Genomic DNA, 21,657 nt, shown 5'->3' with positions numbered 1-21,657 from the left:
GTGCAATAGCAAACTGGGTTAGGTGCACTTTTGATCTGAACAGGTATAGTTGATCTAAGGTACTCATCTTTTGTGATCCAAAATAAGTATTGAATTGAAAGAAGTTTGCTGCTTATTACTTTGCACAAAGGGAGCAGCACCTGCATCACATATGTTACATTGCTGTATCATTCTTAGATGAATTTAGCCTTTCATTTTGCCCTGCTGTATAAATATGTACATAGCTTCTCAAATTTATTTCATTTGCCCCCTGAAAGTCATGCTCCTATACAGAGTTCTAGGAAGATATCCTGTTCTGGACTTTAATGACTCAGTACACATGACTGTGTTGAGTAATGCCAGGGGTCTCTGCCAGAACATCTCGGCAGCCATTGCTGACTGAAAAGACTTTGAGGGATATTATCTAGGATGGTCTGTTCTTTTTTTTAACTGCAGGATCATATTTTCATTCATTTTGGGGTATTTGGGTTTTTTTTCCCTTTTCCTTCTTGCCTTATTTTTCATAAACCATGATTTTGTAAGCATTACTTTGACCATAGTTTTCTAGAGTTCATTGTAAAAAACTTTATATCACTAACAAAATGGTTCCTTGTTCCATATTAGTCTGAGATTTTCCCATTATAATTATTTTATCCTCTCATGTAAAATGAAGGTAGTAAAAAGAAAAATATTTTGAGAAATCCAATTTTGCTGAACTTTTATTATCTATTCGGAAAATGAAAACAGATAGTTTCCGTTTGGGTAGGCAGATTTTTTTTTTTTAAGGAGGAAGTAGTGGTTGGATCAGAAATATTTATTTTTATTAAGTCAGGTTGAACAGTGAATTTTGTCTTGGCCCTGTGCTTTGCAAGGTTTCAGGGCTGTGTTGTTCCCTGAGGGCAGAACTTCCTGGAGTGTTACCTCACTGCAGGTGAGATTCACCTATAACCAAACAAAGCAGTGTGTCATAGGCATCATATGACTGGAAATGCATAAGGGGAAATGTCCTTGGGCCAAGGAAAATGCCCACAGGAGAAAAATACAGACAAAAGGACACCAAATGAAAGATCTCTTCTGAAACCTAATTTATGACAAACTAGCTCAAATTTTTGAAATATAATTTTATTATATAAAACCAAAACATTTTTAAATATTTCTGATTAATTTTCTTGCACGTTTTTAATTTTGTTATTATGGATGCCACTATATATGAGAATATTTAATAAACATTTCAGCTTTTCATTTACATTTGGAACAGCAACATTAAACAAATACTCCAATGCTGGAACATCTTGAGCAATCGAGAGACTGTTTCCCTCAGCGCTCTATTTTTTCCATTTGTTTCTGGGGTAGCATCTCATTTAAGCAATTTTTAAACCTATCTGTTTTAAGAAGACTGACAAGGTCACATTTTAGGTGACCACTTTTTTAGCAGCTTGTTCATGCTCACTTAATGAGGATACAGGCAATAATTCAGTGACTGCATGCACTTTTCTATCTTGAGGAAAAATATTGCCTAATAAATGGTATCTGTAGTTCAGATTAATGTAAAAAAAATATTTCCTGTTAATGCACATCAAATTTTAAAAACTGAGGATTAAAGTTTACTAAATTATTTCCATTACTTTAATTTCCTTTGAAGGGGGGAAAAAAGGTGGAAAAAGATTGTGCAGGATGATAGTTGTGATGTGGCTTCTAAAAATTTCTAGAAATATTGTTGATGAATAATAATCTGCAGGGAAATAGAGGAATAATTATTTGTGTAATTCTTCCAGACAATAATTCAAGGAATTCCAAATTTGTTCCACTTAATTTTATTTTCCTTTCACTTGCCATAAACTGTTTAAACTAAAGGGTGCTTGCAGCAAAGACAATGTTTTTGTTGCTTTCAGTGGCGGTACTGCTACTTTCTATAGTAGTGGATGACAATTCAAATCTCTTGAGGCTTCTTTCATCCTCACACATCTCCTGCTTCTTCAACTGAAAGGAATAGAAAATTAAAATTTGTATGTCATGTGAGGTGGGACAGTTCGCCAGAAAGATCCTGTAAGGTCTGGTTTTTCCTTTACTTTATTTGAATGAGAAGACCAGTAAAATTAAAGTAAAACAAAACAACATAAGTTTAAAACTACAACAAGGAGTGGCATAGTTGTCCATAAACAATTACAGAAGGAGGCTCCAATTTTATGTAATCATGGAAGTTATAGAAATTATTCAGATATACTTCTATTCATTATTGCGTATTGTTAAAACCAAGAAATTAAGTTTCTGCTCTCCCAAAATGACCCTTCCACTTTCTTAATATCCCTTGGATTCATAATCTCTAATCTTCTCTCATTCTAATAATGATAAATGCTACTGCTCTCATTATGCAGTATTGTGCAATGCCTAAAAGAACCAGTCATGGAAAGTCACCCAATTGTGAGACAAACATTTTATAATCTGTGTTTTAGAGAAAAGCAAGAGGTGCCATTTGAAATGTGGAGGTGTACAAGGAAACAATAATAGTGACAAGGAAGGATCTCTCATTGTCAGAGGTTTTTAAGGATCCTCTAAAGAGGATATGTAGATTCTCTGGAATGCACATATAAACTTTCTACTGTGTCAGATTCTGCTGCTGGTGAAAAACAAGAGATTTTTCTGTAATTCCAGATACATTTCATGTATATGAGCTGATTTTTTTTCAGTGAAAGCAGCTTCATTTATTCACTTGCAGCCATTGCATAAGGAGTGATGAAAATAGGAGGTGAAATCACTAAAATCCCACTAGGGATGAATAAATATTTTTGTTGTTCTTCATGTTACTGTAACGTGAAATTTGGATGTCATGTGTTTTCCAGATGCCATTATCTTCCTGCAGCATCTCCCTTTGTGGGTTTCCAGGGTTCAAGAATTCCTTAAGCTATTTTGTTTTTGCTGTGAATTTTCCACTTTGGCAGTCAAAGCCATTGTTGTTCAGAAGTGTCTGGGCCTATGGTCTCTGTAAACCTGAATTAGCTCCATAGGCTCATTTTCCACTGAAAATATCTCCAGGTGCAAGTTCAGCTTTTACACCAATTGCAGTTTATTCAGTGACTGTACAGGAAGGAGGAGAATGCAGTGCAGACCTGGATGATGCAAAAGACTTTATGGAGCTTGGCTGATCCAGGGCAACCTGACTCCAGTTTTGAAGTGACTCAGTTTCCAGTGTCTATTTCCAACAGTCTGCATACAATAAAGCTCCTATATCTTTTTTCATTCTTCCTCCCCCATCCCCATTTACTCTCCACAAGACTTGTAGACAAAATTTTCTGAAGTGTTTCAGAAAGTCAGGACTTTCAGTTGTATTTTCAGATCATCAAGGATCTGATTTTCTATTGTTACCCTTTTGTTTTTGAACACCTGGGGTAGTTAGAAGTACATATTAGCATTTTCAATTGCAATGAATTTCCTAACTCTAATTACTCTTTTATGAAAGTGAACAGCAGTGTGGCTACAAGGGAGAATTAATCCAGCAGTCATTGCTAATGATGTTTATGCACTTACCTGTATGGTATTATCTGTGTGACACCATTTGGAAATCCCAGCACCCTGTAAAACTGAGGGAACATCTGTGTCTAATTATTTCCTAATTTTCATTAAAAAATTAATTTTTTTGTGAAAATGTAAAACATTTCAGAGCTTGACATAGTTAAAGAAGTTTATGAATACCAGAAAGACTTTATCATCAAAAGATGAAAGTATCAGGAAAGCAAGCTGCAGGAGGCAGCACAGACAAATGTGTTGTAAAAACAGCCTCTATTTAGCAGTTATTGACAAAAAAAATGACAAAATTTTTTTCACATCCAATGAACTGTGGTTAGCAGCATGTTCTTAAGGGATGTATTTATATCAAGCAGCCAAATATGGCCACCAAAAGTGTCCTCTGATTTCATTTTTAAAACATTGCAATTATTAATATAAAAAAACATGAGGCTCTCAGTTTTCACATCCATTTTATTCCAACAATATCATAACTTGCTACCACCTGTTTGAAATTTTGATTTAATACTTTCATTTGATATCAAAAATGTTGACAACCAGTGCTATACTTTGTTAGTGAACACTTCAAAGATACTGTCTTTGTTTTAATCTTGATTTTGTTGCAAGTACACAGCAGGTGATTCTGCTTTCATCATATCTGGGCAATGAAAATATATTCTAACTCACTTTCTTAATTAGCAACTGAAAACCCTTCAAAACCAATGAATATGTAATTTCCCTCATTGTGAAAATGCTGTGAAATTTCCTTAATGAAGAGCAGAAACCTGCACTAAATTTCTTTTTCTTTTCTATTTCTCAGGATTCAAAATCCCCAAGTTTTAAATGAATGACATATTAAATCCAGACACATATTGAAATGATGGCTTTATGTAGAATTGCTTGCAATATATATCAGGTGTCCTGACCTGCTCTTTCTCCAGTCTTTACTTGAAATTTGCATAACATTTTAGACCCTGAAATACGGCAATTTAATTATAAAGAGTCTCTCAGATAACTTTGTCATCCCACATACATATATCAAGTTATACATATCTGAAAACAATTATTGTGTAGTGAAGTCAGGACTATTGTTGTGCAGTAAAAATTGTGCAGGAATATTTGACTAACTGAAGCTGTAAATGAAGCCTTACAAGGACTATACAGGGAAAAATCACAAAAGTTAATTGCCCAAAGTTGTTATAGCTACAAGACTATAAAAATCAGTCCAGCCCTTACCCCTTCTCTTGTTATAAGATCACAACATTGCAGGACAGCAATTCACAGAAAAGGCATTTAGTCATAATTAGAAACTTCTCTGGTCATGCCACACTTCTTATCCAAGACTGCTCTAGACCAAAGACACTAATGAAGCCTGGACAAAGCAATAGGAAAACAGGGATGGGATAGGAGGCTGCTTTCAAGCTAAGCAAAGTTATTAAACTGAATTTTACTAACCTGAGTAACCTGGGATCTGAACTAATGTTCAGAAAACCCAATATTATGTCCTCTCTGAAACATTTTGTTTGCATTATTTCTAGTAGATTTAGAGCACCTAATATCATTTTATATACAAGTTGTTTGAGATCAGAGGGGGAAACAGTCCATATCTGTTTGACTTTTGCATTCATCCTCTGGAGAGGTGTTGATTCTTGTCCTCAGTGTAGCAGATTATGCATCATTCATGAAGAGAAAACTCTTTACCTCTTGCACAGAGCTCACCAACAAGGCTGCTCAGCTCTGGCTGTGTTAAACTATTGGCAGGGAGTAAACTCAAATCACAAACAAATCCTCCAGGCTCAAAGTCTTGACAAGTCAAATGGAAAAAATTATTCTGATTTTAGCACTACATTTGTGTAGTTTTAGTGCAGATACCTAGTTCTAGAAGTTACTAAACCCACAACACATTAGTCTTTTTAGCTGTATTGTTTAAATCCCTCTCCAAGACAGTCCTCAGCAAGCAGGCCCATTTCTCTGCAGAAACAATTTCCAATTCCACAGGGAGAAGGTCCTCTTATGTGAAAATAAGGGCCCTTAACATCTTTCTTAATTCTTATGGAAATGTTCTTGGGCATCTAAGACACAGGCAGAGGAAATGGAGTGAAGGCTCCATGGAGGCAGGAGGGCAGGTGGGGAGCAAGCACTGCCTGCTCCCAGTCTGGCAAGGAATATTCAGGCCAGAGGGCCCAGGTTGGTACCCAGCCTGATCCACTGGGCTTCCAGGGATGCTTCCCATCAAGCTGGGACAAAGATGGGCATCTGCAAGTTTTAATTATGGGTTGAGTCAGATCAGTGGGGAGAAAGCAGAAAAACTTTTCTACATTAAATGGTGTAATGAGACGGGTCCCCTAAGAAAGGGCCCTACAGGCAATTCCTCCCTCAAGTCCTGCACTGAGCACCAGCATTCCAGGCAATCTCTTTCTCATAGGGGATTCCACAAATCCAATTAAAACTCATTTGGAAAGTCAAAACAGTTTGGATGATGTTTCATTTGATTGGCATAAAGGATTAGAGCTCACCACCTGAAAGGACCATTTGTCCAGGTGAGAAGAGGATAGTTTTGTTTTCTAGGTATGATCACACATTGTGTCTTTCTAGTATGGGCATCAGGGCTAGAAAATGAGAAGACAGCCCTTAGTCTTCAAAACAATCTGCTGTTGGCATATTTAGTCTCTTCTGCCTGAGATCTTTGGAAATACTGTAATCCTGCCTTAATCTCTTTTTCCATTAAAAAACCTGTTCTGTTTGACCATTTGTTTCCTCTTACCTCTACTTCCAGAGGATTTTTTTTCACAGTTTCCCCTGCAACAATCTCTGCTTCCCATGTCTTTAAGAAGCTCTCTGCAGATTGATGAAGTCTAGTTTGTTTTTTGGCTCTTATTTTTTAAATTTTTTTAAGCAGCTTACATGTTATGTAGGTTTTATCAAGCTCTCACAAAGCTAGAATTTAATCAACTGTCAGTACTTTGCAGCCTCTAAAATAACAGCAGATTGGACTGGGATTGAAAAGGACACTTTAAGAGGGTTAAGCACCATGAAGTCTTGTGTGTATGCATATATAGATATATACATATGTATGTACATATACGTAGATATATGTGTGTGTGTATTTGCGTATATATGGTGGTGGTAAGAATAAAAAAATCTCTGTGAATTGGTATGAGGATAAAGTTCAGATTTAGTTTAAAAAATAAAGGAATAATCTTAATTTTAGAGAGCACATGGTCTTTATAAAAATAGCTTAATGTGCTTCATATTTTAAAATTATGATCACAATAACTGAGCCTTTTTTTTTAAAAGGCCAAACAATAAAGTCACAATTTAAAATTAAAAAAATGTAAACCTCTGGTTAAATATTAAATGAAGGCTTTTTTTTTCCTCTTGATAAAAACCAATTTGTTAATTGTGAGATTTTAAGTAAAACTTCACATTTGTCCAGACTTTCTTTCATCTTAGTACTTTTCTCTAAAGAACCATGGTTGCCGCTGAAATTTTTTCTTCATGTTGTTCCATCAGATAATCAAGCTAATGGAACATCAAGATAACATACTGGTTAATTCAACAAATAAAGGAATATGAAATGTTTGTATTGTTCTTCATAATCCATTTCCATATTCTCATTTAGTAGGTGACCTGTTTTCTAAATCAAACAAAAGACTTTTCTTCCTTATTGTTGGGGGGAAGAAATATTTACATGTATGATTCTGTACATACCAGGATGTATATTTACTATACCTTATCTCAAAACCCCCCATTACTGAACCCATTTGCAGTAGAAATCCAAAGATTGTAAAGTCAGAGTTTATATGTAGTGCCTTCACATTCACTGCCAGTGTTTGTTTCTTATCATCAAATCATAACTTCACATTTTTCTGTCAAGTAGAAATCTAAGGTAAAATCATGACAAAAATTATCTGCTTCCTTCTCTTCTATTCCTGCAAATCCAGAGTTGCCACATGGGCTCAAACAGAATAATGAGATTTGTAGTCAATGACAGAGAGATAGGAGTCAGACCCTGAAGTGCAATTCATATAGGGGAGACATCCCAGTGTCAGATTTCAGGCATGGGAACTCTCCTTGGAAGAAATTAGTGAGAAGGAATCCTCCTTCCTAGTAGATGGATTTTGGATTCACTGAGGATAAAACTCCTGTGAGGTACTTTGATCTCCAAACCAGGTTTTTCAAATGTGGTGCTGGTCAATAGTGAATGAAACTGACAGGGTTTTGGTGGCCTGTGTCTCCTGTGCTCTCAGCTCTTTGCTAAAGAGAGAGGTGTCTAAAAATAAAAGGCTTTTTCCAGAGCTGCCATCAACTGGTGACCCTTGCTGATGCATCAGGGCAGCGGACAGAGATGGAATGGAATGAGTAAGGGGAATGAAATAGTTTCAGCCCCCTACAGTGATGAGACTTCTACCAGCTGGGCTGTCACACATTCCTCTTGCCTTAATAAAGAACTCCAAGCTTCGAATTCGTCAAGTTAGTGCCTCTGCTCTGAGCTTCTCATTCAGGATCAGGACTGTTAATGCATTAAGAAACTTCCCTTAGTGCCCTAAAAGGACTGTAGGAGGACTCTAAAATTAATGTCCTTCCAAGATGCTTAATTAATAGAGGGACTCTGTAGTCCAAGTAATGATTTTAAACCATGTAGCCATAAGCAGTACCAATTCCAAGATAAACAGAGTCAAGTTACTGATGCCATTACTGAGATAATTTAAGGTGAGATAGAATATTTGGATAAACATTTATAAATAGGCCAATGGTCTTTCATATTGATGTTGTTTGGGTTTTGCCTTTTTTTCTTTTATATGTTCTCTATATTTTTCATACATATATTTGTAACTCTGTCACCTATTGTATTAGTAGCTAGCTTTCCCAGTACTTTTCCATGGCCTTTCCCTGAGCAGAAAGACAAAACAAATTCCAGAGCTCCAAGCTCCAGGAGATAGAAGGTTCTGTGCTGTCTTGGTTCTTCCTGGGAACCAAGGCTGAGAACAACACGTCATAATCCATTCTCATGGACAAAACACAGCCAGTGCTGAAGAAGGGGCTCTAGAGAAGGGGTTTGACCTGGGGGGCAATGGCACCACCCCTTGTCCTCCTAATTGGTGCTTTTTATCAATTATGCTAATTTCCTAAGACCTATAAATGTGTACTCATCCCTGTATGAGTGGGCTTTTGAGGACATCTTTCCAAACTGCCCCTGAAGGCCTTCATTAAAGATCCCCCTTTACATTACCTCCTTACTAAAATTGTCTCTAGTTTCATTCCCAGGTTGGGCAAAAGGCAACAATATCACCAGTATTCAACTGCCCATCTACAGGCCTATTGAAAGAGGTTTGATTTTCAGGAGGTGATTTTCTCCCACCTACTGAAAGGAAGTTTTATCCTGCTTATTCTGTTTAGTACTGGCGTCTTGTAATTCTCTGACAAGGTGCATCCCTTGTTTTGACCAGAAAATATGACCTTGTGGCTCTTATTTATCTTGGTGTCTGCAGTGATTTAGCTATAGAAAGCTGAACAATAAAAGGCACAAAAGTCTTCTTTCTGATATTTTATATGTCATTAGCTGCCGTGAGTACTCCTCACAGATGTGTATTTTACTGAATTTGTCTAGAAATTTTCAAAACAGCTCAAAAAAAAGTAACAAAATGGAAGAAGAGACATCTAAATCAATAGAAAAAAGAACCAGTACAAAAGAATTAAATGAAGATTTAATAGCAGATAAGTCAAAGCTGTTCCAGAGAAACATAGCACAATAAGCATTAAAGTCAGATGGTGCCATTCTGATATTTTAGAACAAATTTGAATTGTAGGAGCTGTTTTGTGATCATTTTCTATCCCAGTAAAACAAAGAAAAGCTTAAGATTATGCTATTATGAAATCAGTGTTGGGTCTGTCTCTCTCCTGCTCTTTAGCTCTGACTCTGGCCTTCCTCACAAGCTAACTGAAATTTATGGAAGCCAATACACCAGGAGATAGTACAAAGCTTTTTGTCATAATGTGGGTCTTATTTCCATATAAATATTTTTCTTCTGAATATTTATTTTCTCCACTATTGTTTAATAAAGGATAAATTTAAAAAATCATCATGATATTTGGAAGAAACAAAATTGAGAATATAAAATATGACTTTCCATTATTAGATGAGTCTAATGGGTTACTGTGGGGCTGGAGAGTATCACTTGTTCAGCTCAGGGGTCCCCAGCGAAAGTAGGACATTGACCTGTTGGAGAAAACCTAGAGGAGAGTCATGAAAATGATCAGAGAGCTGGGGCATTTCTTCTATGAGACAGGCTGAGAAATTTGAAATTTTTCAGTCTGGGGAAAAGAAGCACACGGGGAAAACTTACAGAACCTCCCAGTGCCTAAAAGGGCTACAAGAGAGATGGAGAAGGACTTTTGACAAGCGCATATAATGGTAGGATAAGGGGGAATGGCTTAAAACTGAAAGAGAGCAGGTTGAGATTGCTATTAGGAAGAAATTCTTGAATGTGAGGGTGGTGAGACCCAGGAACAGCTTGCCCAGGGAAGTTGTGTCTGTCCCTTGACTGGAAGCTGGATGGAACTTTGATCAACCTGGTCCAGAGGAAGGTTCTCCTGCCCTTGGCCAGGTGGTAACTGACTGATCCTACTTCCAATCCAACTCATTGCATGATTCTATGCTAAATGTTCATGTCTACAAGGTAGGGCAGTAATACAAATTGTTTTGTAACTCCTGCTTTTCACCACTCATCTTTCTAACATGTCTGGGTTTCACAGTGAAATGTAAATCTAACACACTCTTCATTCACAAGATAAAAAATCATATGTAAGGGTTCAGAGGACCTGGAATTGTTAACAATTGTATGTATTCAATACAGACACTTAATTTGAGAGCACTTAATCTGAGACCTGTAGATCCTGCTGCTAAACTAAAAGATAAACAAGCAAAGCACTATCAGGAGATTGTTTCATGATGTGCTCCCACCCACTCCCGTGCAAGACAGTGGTGCTCATGTGGCCTTATGACAAGTTTGTTCATTGTACCTGTGCCATAGTGTAATTACTGTCTGCAGTTAGCAGTTAGCTTCATGATCAACTGTGTTACTTCTGAAAAAAATGTTTTAAGTATTTTTGTATTTTTTAAAATATTTTGAAGAGGAATATTTATTTTTTTATTAAATATACCTGCACCAGCAACCACAAGTACCATGCAAAAAAAGAAAAAAAAAAGACAGGGAGTGTTGTTCTACCAATTCCCATTATGTTACAGGATGAGCTAAATATTTACAAAGCAAAAATTGTACTGGGAAGGCATAAAAACCCAAACTGGCAGCCCTGGAATCATTCTTCTACATCTCAGGAACTGCAGGGTAAGCAGGCACTAAGATTGTGATCTCATTACACAGCCAACTGGGTAATAAAAAACATCTCCTTTTACACATGGCAGTAGACTGTTAGTCATCACACCCTGCCAAGATTTTGTAATGTGGCTTCAGGTATTGAATCATCAAACCATTCCCTTACCTGCCAAAAGAAAGAACCAGCAGGACTTGCAGTTCCTCTCTTCTGCATGTACTATGTATATTGTTTTATGCTGGTTTGGACAACAGCATAGAGGAAAAAAATTAATAACATCTTCCTACAAGAAGATGGGGAAAAAGCTTTTTTCTACTTTCATTGCCATAAGCTTTGCAACATGTCTCATTAGACACTTTCATGAAGGGTTCACTTTCATTCACTCTCATAAATAGTGGGTTATCAGTTTGATTGAGATTCTAAATGTGTTTCATAGACAAAAACTAAACAAAAGGAGACTCCAAGACCTTCTGTGTGACCTGGCCTTTTTTCTCTTTGAAAACAGCAGATGCCTAAATGGAACATGAAGCCAAGGATGAGATAATTTGGGATATTCCTTACTGGAATTAAAAGAAAACAAAGTTGATATTGCTCATATCAAACATTGCAGAAGTAGTAAAAACTAAAAGGCAGCCTCATAACCCCACAAGTCTGAATGAATTAGGTACTGCAGTTCCTTCAGTATTTTTTAACTCCCATTGTCTTGATGAGACACAAGAAAGAGCAGCTGCAAATAGACTGTCCATTGTACGCTTAGTAAGCACAAAGGAATTTCTCTTCAGAGCAGTTCATCATAATGAGAGGTGCTAATTTCCATTTTCTAGAGTGACATCTACAATAATTACATCTATTCTGAACATGGTCAGATTTTCAGTACAAAACAATGCAATTTTTATTGACTTCCCTAAATGTAATAAAAGCTCATGCGCTCCACAAAGACTGATACTACTGCTCTGAATGGCCCTTTTCACATCCTATTAAGTTTAGTGTTTAAGACAATAAAACACCTCTGATATTAATTGTAAATGTTGTTAAAGATAAGCTTGGTGGTTCTGGAAAAATGATTCTTAAAAATCAATATGAAAAATGTGACACAGTTTCCCTAGAGCATCTATGGTTAAACACTTCTGGGCTACGCCCACTCCAATTTTACACAAGTGTCTTGGGAACAGCCATCAGCAGCATGATTCCAAACCCAGACTTACTCCCACAACTTCTCTGTAGGTTTCCCCTTTTGATGGTACATGCAGAGGAAAAAGAGCAAAACCTGAATTCAGTCAAGAGGGGTTTTTTTGCTTTGGCAAAGCCATCCCAAACAAAAATTTTGTGGAACAAAGAAAAGTCTATACCATCTAAGTGGAGCTGGTTCACGGGGCCTTTGCAGACAGCAGATCCTGCAGGGGTGATTCCCTCACATAACCTGTAGAGAAACCTCAGGGAGTTTGACCTTCCTCTTAGCAATCTCCTCCAGATCTCAAATTGCTTGTCAATGTTTTGTGCTTGTTGGAGTTTTGGTCTCTTTGATCAGCCCAAATTGAGAGATCTCTGTTTTTATTCACAAGCCTGAGGCCTTGTGCACTGGTTAATTGACTCTTCTCAAAAACTGCTGCAAAGGTCATTATTTATTCATCAGGGTCATATCCCAGTTCTCCATGAATGTGCCTACCTATGTTTGTGCAGTTGTAAGCACTGGTACCCCCTGATTTCAGTGAAAGTGACCCAAGGGATCAGTGCATGCAGACCACAGCAAAGCTGTGCAACAAGGAATGACTATTGCAGATGCATAAAACAATAAATGGGCCTTAGGGGCAGTATAAATGTTTAATTACAGTCTTGGGATTTTAAGTAGATGTGGGTGACTCATGAAGTTAATTTACTTATCATTGCAGGATTTTCTTCACTGCTGCTAACTTTTCCTGAAGGAGTAGATTGGGTAGGAGTCAGCTCCATATTTGACACCTCCTAAACTAAGTGACTACACACTCTTTACATCTGTGAGCTCCTACTACCATGGACTGAGATCTAGTCAAAACAGGCAACAGAACCCAAAGAGACCCATAGTAACACCAAAGGAGTAATTTACTAGGTTGAGTATCTCTCCAGATTCTTTGGATGAAATGAAAGTTTGGGCATAACTACCTTGGAGTCACAAAACTCAGGTGTTCAAATGCAGACCTGAATTCTACCATCAGTGTGTTACATTTAGTGATTTCTACCGTTTGTTTTTTTTTCTTTACCATAGTTATTCTTCAGGTTAAAGGTTCTTTTTAAATTAATTTACTCTAAACTCTGACAGCTCCATCTTAAACATTGGGGTTGATTCATGTCATGAATTATTATTAGAAGAATAGTTCACCAGCTCTTTTCTAGCATTCCTTTGTTGCTATTTTCTTTTTTTCTATGTCTTTCCTCTTGAACAAATATATCTCTGCTCCTTTTCAAACCACTTACCACTGCTGCTTTGAATTGTCTCCACTTAGACCACTGCTGAACTAGTAAGCTTTCAAAATATCTGGGTGATGGAGTGTCCTTCATCCTAGAGTTCATAACATTCTATTAGGGCTTTCTCTGTAAGGGAAGGAAATTTTTCTTATGTGTTATCCTCCAGCTCTGAAAATGCCTTCCAAGAGAGACTGACTAAAAAGGTGAGGACTCTTTGATCATGTAAATAGTAAGGTACAGAAGATAATAAAAAATGATATTTTTCTTTTCCCTGTGATTAGATACTGCTTTTTTGTACATGACCCCCTCACACCGCTGTTCTTCTGTGCCACAGTATCTAAATCTGTGAAATAGGAGCAATAGTATTTAAGTAGCTTGAAGGGGAGTTATGTGGCAAGGATCTTTATATCATGGGAAGAGTGACCTGACACTCATTCTTGAATAACTAAATATCTTTCTTAACTGTTGGATTGAAGAAAAGTGGTATGAAAGACCTCTGAAAAAGGACTTGGTCCAGAGAACACTAGAATCAGCTGTAGGAAAAGAAAGAATGGAGATGATCCACACTTGAGCCCTCCTCAGTTCCCAGCTTGGAGAAGAAGCCTGGTTCAGCATCCCCACACTGTCAGTGTGGTGTGATGTAAGAGTAGCTGGGCATAGCCAGGGACAGCTGACACCCACAGAGCAAAAAATTTCTGTCATTTGAATGCTTCAGTACCAGAGAATTGATGGTAACTGAAGTGCCTCAAAAAGTATATATAGATACACACAGGCACACTTAAATGCTGTTTTTCTAGCTCTTCCTTAGCACAACATACACTATGCAGAGCAGTGACACGAGCTGTTCAGGAACCTTCAGTTGTGATTCCAACAAAGGCTCATCACACACCTCACTATTAATGGAGGAGGGCTGCTACAGAGGCAAAGTAATTAACCTCAGTTTTATGGGTCATTGCCAGATCTTATGTGCAGACAAGAACATTTAACTTACCTTAATGAGTAGCATGAAGGTTAAGATATCAAATGTCCTAGGCACATTTTTCTTGGCTTAGTGAACATGTGCCAAGCCAACTATGTTTTATTTTACATAAACTTTCTAGAGGCATTGCTCAATACTCCCTTAGGTGAATGCAAATAAGGAATGTGAGATTTTCCTTTTGGAAAAAAAAAAGTACATTTGCTCTTTAAGCCATAAATGTATGAAGGAACTGATCTTTTTTTAATGTTCACTTATTATAGATTTCATAAACAGGTCAATAAAATCCAGTATTTCTGTTTGCTTTCTTTTTTCAAATATCCTTTAAAAAAATGGTCTTCCAATTTGCCATCCTTCATGGGTAAGCTAGGAAATAACATATTTCTTTTAACGGTGAAAAGATTTAGTATTATTCTGAATGTATCTTCACAAGAAGTCATTGGACATTTTATTCATACAACTCCCTGAAATACTGATTTGATTTGCTCAGAAGGTGGTTTTATTTTTTGGTCATAGTGAGCTATGTATCTTAATAGTGAAGGAATAAGAAAATCTAAGTGCGTTCTATCATAGCAAGCTAAAGAACACAAAATTTTTAAAATATTTCTGGCTCCCAGCCTAACAATCAGCAGCTCTTTGCATTTCTTTATGAGGGAAACTACCTGAGGTGTAGATGTTCCTGTGAAACCTGGATTTGCAGGAGTGTGCAGGACCTCCTAAGGGACTGATTTGCTTCTTGCCATCACAAGCATCACATCCAGTGTGTACACATCAGAAGAATGAAGGATAGCAGAATTCCCAGGTGGAAAGGGGGAACAAAGCCAAGACAAAGCAGATGTGCTAAAATTAGAACCACCCAGTATGAAAAAAAAAAAAGTCTGAGCTTGGCTATTTCCCAAAATAAAGGATGATCTTGCTGCATTATAGTTCACAGCCTGCTCTTTAGAAGCCATCACTCACATAATTTTTTGTCTCTTCCTCACAAAAGGATGTCTTGATTTAGCAAAGGTTTGTAGAATAGGTGGATGAATTAAATATTAGGAGATTCTCAGTTCTCTCATATTCTGTCAGCATGTTATGCAGGAAGGAGTGCCTTCTTGGATGGGGGTGTAACACTCCAGTGCCGCAGTGGTGAAACATTCCAGTGCTCCAGTGCAGCTTGTGGCAGCCTGTGTTCTCCCCTCTTAAACAAACATACAGTTCACCTCAGCTGGTGCTGCCATCTAGACAAATGGAGGTGTTCATCCATAATGTGTTCCCATCAGAGCTGAAGATTGTTTACTAAATGCTGACTGAGGCTGCTCAGAGTGAGAATTCTTCATGATCTACACTGTGAAAGTTGTAAGTTAGTAGTGATTTCACTTCCTATGAAAGCTAGGAAGGGATTCCTTCATTTATTCAGATGTTTCATCTATGGCAACATTTCATCCACGACATTGAATCCTGCTAGCATAAAAATCATTATTTTCATTGGTTTTCTTGTCTTTCTCATTCCACCCATCATTCATCTTTGGTTTTTCTTGTTCTCTCTGAACAAATCCTCACCCTTGAGAAGGGACATAGCACACAGACTCTATATTATGAGATTATTTTATATCCTCCTGATATCAAGTTGCCTCAAAACAAATTCAACATCAGTTTCTTTGACAGAAAAAGGGAGAGGAGAGGAGAGGAGAGGAGAGGAGAGGAGAGGAGAGGAGAGGAGAGGAGAGGAGAGGAGAGGAGAGGAGAGGAGAGGAGAGGAGAGGAGAGGAGAGGAGAGGAGAGGAGAGGAGAGGAGAGGAGAGGAGAGGAGAGGAGAGGAGAGGAGAGGAGAGGAGAGGAGAGGAGAGGAGAGGACTTTATTCATCTGTGTGTTCTGTAGTCTACATGTGCACCTGATTTGGAAGTTCATATCTGGTTTTCCCTAGATATATCCTACTCCTCAAAATATTGTTTGAAATTTGGTTATAAATAGCTTACATACATGCTAGTAACATTCTCTTCTTTAGTTCAATAAGATTTCAGTATTTGCAATCCTCTAAAGCAAAAGAAAAGTGAAAAATTGTAGCTTTGCTTCAGAGTGATTGGGAGTGATAAATTCCAATACTGGACACAGTCTTCTAATCTTAAAAAAAAAGGGAGACTGAAGGCAAGAGGACACAATAACAGTATTTTAGTAAAGAAAGATTGTTACAGAGAAAGCATCATTCGATAATTATCCATGCCCAATTTGAAAGGACAAAAAGAAGGTTTAATTTGCAGAGAAACAGATTTGGGTTGGATACTCCCAAAAATCTGTCAAAGCTGTTAAACTGATGAGCCACTGAAGCCAGTCTAAAATCTCCCAGGGGATGATCCAGGTCTTTCATTAAAGACTTGATTACTTTTTGAGGGCTTGCCTGGCTGTACTAAGATGTGGTTAGTTAGAGCATGGTGCTAATAACCATGAGTCCAGGTTCAACCCCCATATAGGCCAGTCACTTAAAATCCTTGTAGTCCCTTCCAACCCAGAATATTTGGTGAAATTCTGTGAAAATTCTGGGCTTAATGATATTATGACAGGGCTGGAAACAGCACTCTTGTGGATATGTGTGTATCTCTTTATACACTAATACTAGAGGTATAAGTGCACTAATATGCACTGATATACTGTGTTTGCACACTAATAATAAAATAATGTAAATGGATACTCTACTAATATACATTATAAAGAAGCATGCGCTTATATATAAACATATGTCTACATTTGTTTTTATATATAAACAAATGTTTACTCTTCCTGAGTGTTCTTGAAACACAGACAAAAATAATTGGAAATGTTGAACATGTTCTCCAGTTCTGCTAGTCAGGAGGACCAGTTTGAATGGCTGCAGGGGAACTCATTTTATTCTTCCTTACCCAAACCAGACGTGTCCTGGACTATGGACTCAGGCTGATAAAGTGAATTATCACAAATGACTTGAGCTAGAATTTTTAGAGAGGAGGGTCAGATCTTAAATAATCAGTTATCCAGATCCTTCAACTGGGCTTTGTGAAATACCAGTTCAGACTGTCACTGGTTTCCTCTTTGTTTAGGAGCGACTGGTGCTCTCTGTGTTGCCACGGTTTGTAGTCCTGGAAATGATCAATGACATGACCAATGTGGAAGATGAACATTTGCAGCACCAGTTCCATAAGATCTACATTCATCGTTATGAGAATGTCAGGTGGGTGAAGTCGCCTTTCTATAATTTCTACGGTCTCAGATGTTGCTAAATTACTCTTGTCTGAGGGTTTCCCTTCTGTTGCTTTATTCATTCATTAATCAGAAATTCAGTGTACCCTTGTTTAGTGTTTGAGCAGAGAAGCATTTTGATGTCTTCTTCCACTCATCAGGATGGCTGGGTGCCATGGCAATGGCGAGACCCCTTTGAACTAAACACTGAGTCTGGACCATTTGTGTCTTTTTTTCACTTTTTCACCCAGAGTTCACTTAAGTGGTCAGGATTGCACAGGAAGGGGAGCCCTGCCTACATGTGGACATATATTCTGCCACAACCTGGCTCACCCCACACACTGAAAAATGAGATGGAGACTTGTAAGATGTTTTCAAAGATGGTAACCTGTTATATGGTCCATCTGCTCTATAGCCATTTTCATTTAATCAGTCTTTTAATTATTTTCTTAATCTTTATTCCTCTCTCTAATTTTTTTCTTTCCTGAAATGTTATCAGAAGGGTGATAATTATCCTATGAGCTGCTACTCACGGTAATTAGTCCTAATTGTACATTTACACCAGAATGATCAACTTCCACTCCATGACATTACATCGTCTTGGTTTTAGAGTATTTCCAGAAAATCAGAATATTTTATTAAGCCAATAGCATTTTCCATAAGCCTTTCCCAAAACACAAGGGTAAATAACTGAGTGACCATCTTTGAAATCATCACTGAAGGAAGTGAAAAATAAGCATGGGTATGGTGGCAGATATTTTGCATGGGAAGCAAGTACTTTACCTTTCGATGAAACCAAAATATAACTTCTCCTGGACAAGTTCAAAAAAATAATTTGCACTTCTGCAGAAGAATAAATTTATTATCTGCTGCTTCTGTGCCCATGCAGTAGATCAGATGTGTTATTTTATTAAATCTGATTGAAAGTATCAAGGACCCTCATAAAGGTTTGAGCTGCACTACATTAAAATGTCTTCCATTAACCTTTTTCATACTCAGAGTAAGTGTTGCTGTAGAAGAATCAAAATATGGAGAAATGGCCCTTTTTCTTTAATGGAAAAGGGTTGTAGACAGGGTGAGAAGTCAAAACATATTTTATGCCTAAAAGAGATTTGAAATTAAAATTCTGCATGCTTTAAAATACAGATACTGGTTGGCTTCTATACATACTGCCAGAAACTAGATCTTTTCAAAACAAGGTTTCATACACCTTATTTTATTTCCTAAATGTTTAGTACTGAATACCACCTAAACCAATGCTATATGAATCCTTACAAACATCCAGGTAGAATTTTTTGTTGGTTTGAAAATTAAAAGTGTAGAAACTAGTAGTTTCAAATTATTTTTATAAGTTTAGTCTATTATTACTATTCATTGCACTTTGAGTGGCTTGGTACTTTGCCTTTTAATTTTATTCCTTCTCACAGGTAAAAATCTTCCCAAGTTTGTAAGCACTTGTTTAAACTGCACCCAAACCTTTACCAGTCCATACATTTGAAGATGTGTTATCGATCAACCTGATTATTATTGTATTTCTTATTGGTTACATTGGTAATTCTCAGACCCTGCCAAGTTGTGATCTTGTTCATCACAAGTCATCAGCTAAAGTGAAACAAAATCTTCTGGTACTCAGATTGTAACACCAGTTTTATTGGTTGACTTTCAAGTGCTGACAAGGTTTTCTGCCAGAATGATCTGTGTCTTTTTGAACATCACCTCTTTATAAAAGTAGCAAATGCTTTATTTGGCTAATAATTACTGAGCTTTTACATGCTTTGTTCTGGGTGGTATCTTGCACACCACACACTTTGTGTGTGTTTATGTTTCTCTATATTCACATGTGGTCATTCTAGGCACAGTGAGCAGCCAAAAGGCAAGAAAAATAACTGGATGTTCAAACACAGGTTAGAAGTCTGTTTGCAAGTGGTTTGTCAATGGAGATCCTACCATAATTTCAGGCACACAAGCTGAAACACCTAAATTCAAAGTACAATCAGTAGAATGAAAAAAAAAATATCCTATTAAAGATTCATACCTTATAAAGAGAGGACTATAGTTCTAACTCAGGTACTTCTGTCACATGCCTAAAATGACCCTAAACTGGCCTTAGCCTGGTGTATATCAAGACTATCACAGATTTGTCTGTACTCTTAGGATTTGAGACTTGTATGCTTTGAAAATCTAGAACTTCATGATTCCTATTTCTAGCAAAACATTTTCTCACTCTTAGTAGTATTTTTTTTAGTTCCTTCAATATTTATATTCAGTAGTCCAATATGTACAAAAGTATAGAACAGAGGTAGTGTTACCTCAAGGGTAATAAAATGATCCTTCCACTAGTAAAATGCTAGAAAGTAACTTAAAACATTCAGTAATTATAGGAAATAGAGTGAAATAATAATATGCTTTCTTTTTTCAGCATTCTTTTTGCAGATGTTAAAGGCTTCACCAACCTTTCCACAACTCTGTCAGCCCAGGAGCTGGTTCGAATGCTGAATGAACTCTTTGCCAGATTTGATCGACTAGCACATGTGAGTTAAACAATTGATTTCCAAAAAAACCAAAATCAATTCCATGTTTGGGAGGTTTGGGAAATACCCTCTGATCAATTTGAACAATATATATCCAGATTCTTCCCAAAGGGATTTTATATAGCAATTGAGATTGGAAGACACTGACAAAATTGTATGAAAAATGATGAGTTCTGATAGCAAGTGAAAGCAGAGGTTAGCATCAGAATATTTGGTTTCTGTAGTGCTGGACAGAGAATGGTATGATGGGAAATCACCTACCACAGTTTCTAAGGAAGCTTCATATTTTGGATTTTTGCTGGAAATTTGTTTTTTAAGACCCTAGCTTTATTTGTCTTTTCTTCTGCAAAGTGAGGAAGGTTAAAAGACGCATTCATTTAAGGTCATCTAATCAGTTCTCGCAGTCATTGCAGTAGTTAGTTAATAGCAGGGTTTACAATCTTTAGGCTGGATTCTATCTAACTCAACAATGAAATTAATTAAACACAGCAGAGGAAATTATTACATCAGGAAAATTAGTTGCTCCTTAATTAGAACTGATCAGAAAAAAAAAATGAAGCACAAAAATACAAGTGGAACATGCTCAGTTTTGCTAGCTTGCATTTTTTTTTCATGCTTCTTTGGTCAAAATGTAATTTAATATGGACCTCTTTAGTGTCAATATCTGAGCTGACTAATAAGGCTTCTAAGTGGAGGCAATGAAGTACATTTCATGGAGTTTATCTTATCATTTACCCAGACAAATGTATGTACATACTATGGGAAAATGCTAATTGCACCGACTATCATAGACCATGCTATCTATTTCCTGTAAAGGAAACCTAAAGTGGCTTGGCCTGATGTAGAGATTTGCATCCCTCACTGGTTTTTATACATTTCTGAATTAGGGTGATGGGGTATTTTTACACATATTGCACAGTATCAGAGTAAGATCCTTGTGGTTTTCTCTCATCTTACACATTAAGGTCAAGAAAAGCAAGTCTTCCATAATTCTTGAAATTTCTTTTGATTCAGCTATTTTTACCTCCCATAGCAATGTGTTTTCTTTTGTACAGAGTGACGCCATAACCTATTGCCTGGGCAGTGGCAAATTAGTAAATGCAACCTATCTGCTTTGCAAACAAAAACCCCTTGTCAGCTCTGTCTGCACTGTAAAGCCAGGTGAAAGAATTACCTCAGTCCTGTCTTTTAGAAAGCTTAGAGGAGTAACGTCTGCTTTTGTATGGCTTGACAAAAATAGCTATTTTAACTGAAGAAACATATTTTACAAATAGAATGTATGTATGTCATAGAAATATTTTAGGAAGACTACGTATAAAAAGTTCTTTATTGCCTTGCTTCACATTTCAAATTCGGCTAGCATTCATGACCATTAACCATATTTTGTAACCATTCCATAAACTATATTTAACCAATAGTGATTTTGTAGAGAATGACTATATCCAGTAAAGGAGTAGGAACAAGGAAGGCATTTACATTTAAAAGCCTAATCCAGTGAATCCTCCTTCAGTTGCCACTTAACCCTGAAATCAACTTCCTGCTTTCTTCCTGTTTTCTCAGGGTTTTTTTATTTTTTATTTTATCGGAACTGAAAATTTTTCTTCTTTAAATGCCTAGACATTTTCCCCTCTCTGTGGCTTGCCACACATCTCCGCTTAAACCTTCTAGAAAGCTTTCTGTTGCAGTTCTAAATTCAT

General features: G+C 37.0%; 1 protein-coding gene across 2 annotated transcripts in view; it reads left to right on the top strand.

The window, feature by feature from the left end:
- Positions 1–21,657, top strand: part of ADCY8 (adenylate cyclase 8) — a 115,887-nt gene that overhangs the window by 30,601 nt on the left and 63,629 nt on the right. For both annotated transcript variants that reach the window (XM_063174259.1, XM_063174252.1), the window contains exons 3-4: positions 17,291–17,421; positions 19,849–19,960. In XM_063174259.1, the coding sequence (XP_063030329.1) occupies positions 17,291–17,421; positions 19,849–19,960 (243 nt within the window). The remainder of the gene's footprint in view (positions 1–17,290; positions 17,422–19,848; positions 19,961–21,657) is intronic.

The sequence above is a fragment of the Melospiza melodia genome, chromosome 1 (genome assembly GCF_035770615.1).
Source record: "Melospiza melodia melodia isolate bMelMel2 chromosome 1, bMelMel2.pri, whole genome shotgun sequence".
NCBI lineage: Eukaryota > Metazoa > Chordata > Aves > Passeriformes > Passerellidae > Melospiza > Melospiza melodia.
The sequence above is the reverse complement of the archived record's forward strand: the minus strand, read 5'-3'. Positions and strand labels throughout refer to the sequence as shown.